At 40.9% G+C, this 7058-nt stretch overlaps 1 protein-coding gene across 5 annotated transcripts in view; it reads right to left on the minus strand.

The window, feature by feature from the left end:
- Positions 1-4334, minus strand: part of FANCL (FA complementation group L) — an 84632-nt gene extending 80298 nt beyond the window's left edge. For 2 of the 5 annotated variants that reach the window (XM_074949506.1, XM_074949505.1), the window contains exons 1-3: positions 4159-4334; positions 2048-2106; positions 1043-1103 (exon numbers count right to left, since the gene is read on the minus strand). In XM_074949506.1, coding sequence (XP_074805607.1) covers positions 1043-1103; positions 2048-2106; positions 4159-4251 — 213 coding nt within the window. In that variant the 5' untranslated portion in view covers positions 4252-4334. The remainder of the gene's footprint in view (positions 1-1042; positions 1104-2047; positions 2107-4158) is intronic. The other 3 variants (XM_074949509.1, XM_074949507.1, XM_074949508.1) reach the window with 2 other exon arrangements.
- Between the last annotated feature and the right edge of the window lie 2724 nt (positions 4335-7058).

Here is a 7058-nt window from a genome sequence, read left to right on the forward strand (position 1 = left end):
CAATGAAAAAGCATTCAGTTTTCTTACAAGAAGACTTTTAATAAAAATAGAAGTAAATAGAAATAAAAAAAAAATCCCCCCTGTAAAGTCAGGATGGTAGATACCTTACAGGGTAATTAGATTCAAAACATAGAGAACCCCTCTAGGCAAAAACCTTAAGTTACAAAAAAGATACACAGACAGAAATAGTTATTCTATTCAGCACAATTCTTTTCTCAGCCATTTAAAGAAATCATAATCTAACACGTACCTAGCTAGATTACTTACTAAAAGTTCTAAGGCTTCATTCCTGGTCTATCTCCGGCAAAGACAAAATATAGACAGACACACATACCCTTTGTTTCTCTCCCTCCTCCCAGCTTTTGAAAGTATCTTGTCTCCTCATTGGTCATTTTGGTCAGGTGCCAGCGAGGTTACCTTTAGCTTCTTAACCCTTTACAGGTGAGAGGAGATTTCCTCTGGCCAGGAGGGATTTTAAAGGGGTTTACCCTTCCCTTTATATTTATGACAGAGACTAACAAATTTATTTGAGCATAAGCTTTCGTGAGCTACAGCTCACTTCATCACGAAAGCTTATACTCAAATAAATTTGTTAGTCTCTAAGATGCCACAAGTACTCCTTTTCTTTTTGCGGATACAGACTAACACGACTGCTACTCTGAAACCTATTATTAGTAATAAAGAACACGAGAAAAAACAAGAGAAAAAGACAAAAGCATAATTGTTTTCAGTTGTGGGCTTTTCAAGAATAGTTTCCCATAAGATGTCAGCTGCTTTAATATAAAGCATTGGTACATCTTAATAGTCTTCAAAGACTGAAGTTAACAAGAAAATGAAAAAGTTATTTACAAGACTTCACTGATCTCTCTTCAAGGTAAGCTGTAATTCACCAAGCACCACAAAACAATACACCTTTACAGTACAGTACAGTACAATGGAATTTTTTCTTAAATACTTTGAGGATGGTGTGGACAAGTAAAAGCTTTTCAGATTTAATATTCATATTTTTAAAGCTCACAATGGTTTTATAAGAATAATATACCTGTTTCACAATCTGGTGATATCCATGCAATACCTTCTTTAGACACCAACTACACTGTATCCTAGAAATACAGTTTTCATAGTTTTAACTTGATTCAAGTGATGTTTAAACAAGGAAACAGCATATGAAACAAAAGTCCATTTTACAATTTACAAAGTTCCCTCTTGCCCACCTCCCAGAAAAACAAGAAATTTTTTTTTCCAATTTTGAGTTTTTTATACTAAGATGAGTTACTTATATTTTTAAATGTCACTTTCTCTAGCCACAGTTCTTTAAAAATTAATAAGTAGACATTTACCTATAAGCCAGTCTCTATTCTAGGTTGAAAACAACAACATAATTCTTACAAGTTAATATGGCTTCATAACACACACTAGAATTAAAAAAAAAAAAAAAAATCCTGAAAATGTCAGAGTTAACTGCCACACATTTTAGTCGAGATATTGAAGATGATGATAAAAAGTGTGTGTGTATATATATATATATATATATATATATATATATATATATATATATATATAAAAAAATAAGCATTGATAGCTTACAAAAGCTAATTAGTTATTGCATTTGTAATCTCATTAAAGTTTTAATTATTTTCTTATTTTACTAATCTTCAGAGAAGACAATTAACTGCAATATTGATCAAAGCAACATGGTTGAAAAGACTTTTCATCTTACACTGTATGCTCTTTGGTTCTATTACTTGGATATATTTGTATAACTCCTAGGACAATGGGCATGCAACCTAACTGGGCTCCTGGACACTACACTAATATGAATATTAAATCACCACCATTCTTAAACACACTTGTTTTCAGGTATTTACAACTCAATGAAAACAGTATTCTTTGGATAGAAATTTCACATAGTTATCAGACAACAAGCAAAAGAAGCCTGAGGCCAGCTACTCTGACACACTAGTATTCATATATGTACACATACTCATACCTCCCCACAGTAAGTCAGAACAAACGTAAGTGTATTGATCATGAAATATTACCTCACCTTGCATTTTTAAGCTGAAAATCTGATGGTAACAGTATCCTTATATGGAAGTCTCTATCCTGGAAAATAAGTGTTTAGTTAAAATGCAAGTTTGCAGATGTATCAAATAGAGAAAATACAGAAACAACTCATAAAGAGAAGCTGCTATGAGAAAAATGGAGGAATAAGTTTCAGAGTAACAGCCGTGTTAGTCTGTATTCGTAAAAAGAAAAAAGAAAAGGAGTACTTGTGGCACCTTAGAGACTAACCAGTTTATTTGAGCATGAGCTTTCGTGAGCTACAGCTCACTTCATCGGAGTCCGATGAAGTGAGCTGTAGCTCACGAAAGCTCATGCTCAAATAAACTGGTTAGTCTCGGAGGAATAAGTGTATCTTATATGGAAATTTTTCTGCATCAGAGACGGCATTATTCCAAACATTGTTTCTTTAATCATACAGTACAGTATGTTATCTTTCAGATGAACAAAATTGATAAAGAGCTCTCTGAAACTTTCTCAGTTCACCAGAGTGAAGACTTTTAGGGTAGGTCTTCACTGTAATTAAACACCGGGGTTTGCTGAGGTCAGCTGACTCAGGATCCTGGGGCTCAATGTGGGGCTGTAAAACTGCAGTGTAGACATACACTAAGAGACATGCAAGCTCTTACAAAATTCTACAGGACACCTTATTTTTGTTTTTAGAAGCAACCTACAACTCTTAAGTTAATTCTACAATTAGTTACACACCAAAGACTCCAAACAGTAAAAAATGAAAGGCAATTAGCATGCAAGCTATCTTAAAATTGTAGCTTTTATTTTTGTTTTAGGTCCCCCACAGTTATGAACTAATAGCGGCTGCATTCTGAGATATCCCAGCTAACACACAGCTTAACGGGAAAATGGAACCAGTTTATAGGGAATCATTTGTGTGTGCGCAAGAGTGTATGTGCGAACGTGTAAATACACAGTTTTGCAAACTGTAGAAGCCCATCCTATAAAGACTTACGCTGTCAGGTTTAGTTTTATGCATGTAAGTAGTCCTAGTGACTTCAGTGCGATTGAGGTTAAACACAGTAACACTGTCTTTGAAATATCAGGCTTTAAACACTAAAAAAAAAATCTACTTTATAAACAATGATATACATTTGAAAGAAAGCAACTACCTAGAAAACTTGCATGGTAGTTATGACATCGCTGAAGATCTGGAACAAAGCCAAGATCAAAACAAAACAAAAAACCCACACACTTCCATGTTGAATGTCTCCTTTCCCCTTACTACTTAGAGAATTCACTGCAAAATCCTAATGTAAGCTCATTTCTACAATTCTGGTTTGAATAAAGGGTTGCATCATACCTTCAGTTAAACGAGTGCAGTTTCTATGGCAGATAAGCAGTTAGAGAAGCTTGTTTAAGCCACCAGCAGGTCAGCCATAACATCAGCAAAGATACAAATAATGTTTGGGGGAAAAAATGCCCAAATTTTTTAAAAAAATTATATACACAAATTTTGCTCCAAAGAATAGACATCCCAAAGACACTGCCTTATAGTGGTTTCAAAAATAGAGGAACAATAAAATGTACCCCATAACCTTTACTTTCATCATATATTACACCTCTGAATTTATTACATTTAAATGTTCTCCCCCCCCCCCCAAGAAAGAAGCAAATGTAATTCTGCCCTTTTCAAAGGTCAAATAACTATGATTCACTGTTTCATTAAAGTACAGAAAGGTAGCAAGAAGTAACTAAGTTTAAAAGGGACATGGTCAATTTGGAAATCACATTTCTGGCTAAAGATTTCACATATTCCAGAAGTATAAACACCTACTTAGGCTATTCAGATAGAAAAGACTATTCTCTTGGGGGGAAGAGGCGGTGGGAGGAAGGGAAGGGATATGGTGTTCCTTTTCTTTGTGCATTTACAGGATTTTGTATGTAATCAGTTTCACATGTCAGCGTTTACTCATGTCAAGTAAGAGACCTGCAGAGGAAGAAAAAGTAACCAGCTTTACTAATGAGGTCTATTGTAGGGCACGGACCCCGCCCCGCTCGCTGGGAAGGGGGGGGGGGGAAAGAGTCCCTCACAAGCCCCGCTCGCTAGGGGACACGCCCTTAGGGCGGCGTTGCCGGTACCTGCACGGTGACGAACCCCTCGTAGACGCTCCCCTCGCGGTTCTGAGGCAGGAGCAGCGGGCACTGGCGCAGCAGCGCCCCAGGGCCAGCCATCTCCCGCCCCGCGCGCGGGCTCCTTCTCTCCTGTGCGAATCGAATCCCACGCGCCACCACCAATCCCCGCCTCTGCACGGGCTAGGCGCATGCGCCCTGCCTCTGCCGCGGGGCGAGGGCGGGCTGTGGAGGGGCAAAGCGGCGCTTGAGGAAAGTAGGGGCGGGTGGAGAACACGGCCGCGTTCGGGGGCGGGTTATAGATCCGCGCGGGCCTGGGACGTGGCGCGTCCTGTCCCTGCCGCTGCCCGGGCTGATCGCGCTGTCGGGCCGAGCTGAGCCCTGGTGCAAGGCAGTGGGAAGTGCCGCCAAGAGTGTTGGGCTTGAGGCCGGACCCTCGCCCCGCGGGTAAGACCCAGGCAAGGAGTTCGGCGCTTTTTCCCGTGCGGCTTGTGCGTGCCCCTGCGCTGCCTCCTGCGGAGCTAATGGCCTCAGCTCCCTCCCCTGGGCCTTCAGTGCGCCTCCGCTGGAGTGGGCCCCGGAGAGCTTATCCGAGCCGGAAAGGAGAGGGAGGAGCCCTGGCCCAGGCAGTGCAACGCAGCCATTGTCCCGGTTTCGTCAGCGACTCCGCAGCAATGCATGGCCGCGGGCGCTCGCTGACTGCAGTGCAGAGCCAGGGCTGCCCGACCCCTTGCTGGGCCAGACAGGCTCTTGCTAAGTCCTCACGACCTCTTTGGTAGCAGTAGCACGCAGGGGTACCTAGGAAGGAGCCAGGCAGTGCACTTGGGCGAGCAGTGGAAATGCAGTTGTTCCTGGGTGGGAGACCAAAGAGTAGGAAAGGATAGCTCCTTAAGTTTTTTTATTAGTTATATTGCAGTAGCTCCTTAGGCTCCATTGTGCTGGGCACTGTACCAACGAAGAGGAGGTCACTGTCTCCAAGAAATTACAACCTAAATAGACAAAACAATCAAAGAGTGGGGGGGGGGAAGTAGTAGTATTCCCATTTTTCTGATGGAGAATTGAGTTTTAGGATTAGGACAGAGATTAAGTGATTTGCTCAAGGTCACTCAGGAGGGCAGTTGCAAAGCCAGGAATTGAATTTAGAGCTCTTCACTCACAGTCTAGTGCCTTAACAACAAACCCAGCCTTTCCCTCTGCACAACAAATATGGGGACACCTGCACTCTGGCCAACGCACAAACTTAATCTTCTAGTTTGAGCTGGGGACTCTGTGTCATGGTTCTGGTGTTTTGTTCCCATTCTGCCACTACCTCACTGAGGGAATATTGAAGCAGCACCCCAGCAGGATATTAGGTGAACTTCAAATGAGAGGTAATACCTATATCCTAAGACTTGTTATAAGATCCTATGGTAGCTTCTACAAGAATAGGTGGTCACAACAGTCTATGATTTCCTGTATTCTTCGGGCTGGTTAATGTGTTTTGACATGCAATTAGGTAAGTCATTAGAGATCACCAGACCTTTTTCAGTTTATAGGTGATACTGAGTATGAACAGTAGTAGCAGTTGAGTTCTCTACAGATGGTGCTTGTTTGCTTTAGACTATTCAGTTTCCTTGCCTCAGAGTAGGGGTTCGCGGCTTGTTCAGGGTAAGTCCCTGGCGGGCCGCAAGACACTTTGTTTACCTGAGCATCCACAGATATGGCCACTCGCAGCTCCTGGTGGCCGCGGTTTGCCGTTCCCGGCCAATCGGAGCTGCGGGAAGAGGTGGCCTAGCCCACGCTGACCATGGCCACTGGAAGCTGCGAGTGGCTGTACCTATGGATGCTCAGGTAAACAAAGTGTCTCATGGCCCACCAGGGGTTTACCCTGAACAAGCCGCAAACCAAGTTTGGGAACCCCTGCCTCAGAGGATCCTTGAAAATGTGAGATTTTACTTACCATTTAAAGCAACATTTTGCCTTCTGATCCCCACAGATTGATGTAATATTGTCTTTAACTTATCTTTGTGCCAGGTGCTTTCTGTTTGCATCTGTTCATGAGCATCTCATTACGCAATGCTTCACCTCAAACAGTTAATCTGATGCTTTGCAGTAAATTGCATCCTTAATTGATAAATAAAATGTACTTTGGATCAAAACATTTATTCTCTTGAACTATTTTCTCTCAAAGTGTATCTTACACCAATAATTACCTTATTTAATTACTTGGTTCCTGTGTATCTTATCAAAGTTGGTATTAGCCTTAATAACAGCTCATGCAAAACTAAAGAAGCACCATCCCTCCTTTTGGCCATGTTCTTTTAGTCTTCAGTATTACAGCAGATGTCAATTCATGTGTGTCTAATCATGTATAGTCACTGTGTAAAACTCACAAATAAAAACAGTACTCTAATAGTAAGAAACTTAAATGAATAGCTTTCTAAGAAATTATTTATACTCTACCTGGTGACCATTATTATAAACATAATTTGTTTATATACCCCTTACAGTTTTAAGCATCAAGTTTCTTGGTACAAAAATACAATTTATTTTTAGTGTGCTTGTTTGGAACATGCTGAATAAGGATATCTCACATCATGCTGGTTGATTTGGCATAAAGGACCAATTTCCATTAAATAAACAAACCAAAAATGGTAGTAAAGACTGTTCTTGTAGCAAAATAGGTATCAAGAGTCAATCTCACAACCATAGGTCACCCTTTGATCCAATTAAATATTCTCTTGAATTAAGATCATGAAAAGCCTGAGTGACCACCCAGCCTACCGAAAACTATTAACTGGCTCAGACCAGTTAATGCTGTACTCTTGAAAAGAAAGCTAGCGCAGCCACTGAAAATAACTCACTGAATAAGTAGCAGTTTCCACAGTTGTGTTTCACTGTCCCATAAAAACATTTTCCCCCCATTTCCA

This window comes from Natator depressus, chromosome 3, assembly GCF_965152275.1.
Source record: "Natator depressus isolate rNatDep1 chromosome 3, rNatDep2.hap1, whole genome shotgun sequence".
Classification (NCBI taxonomy): Eukaryota; Metazoa; Chordata; order Testudines; family Cheloniidae; genus Natator; species Natator depressus.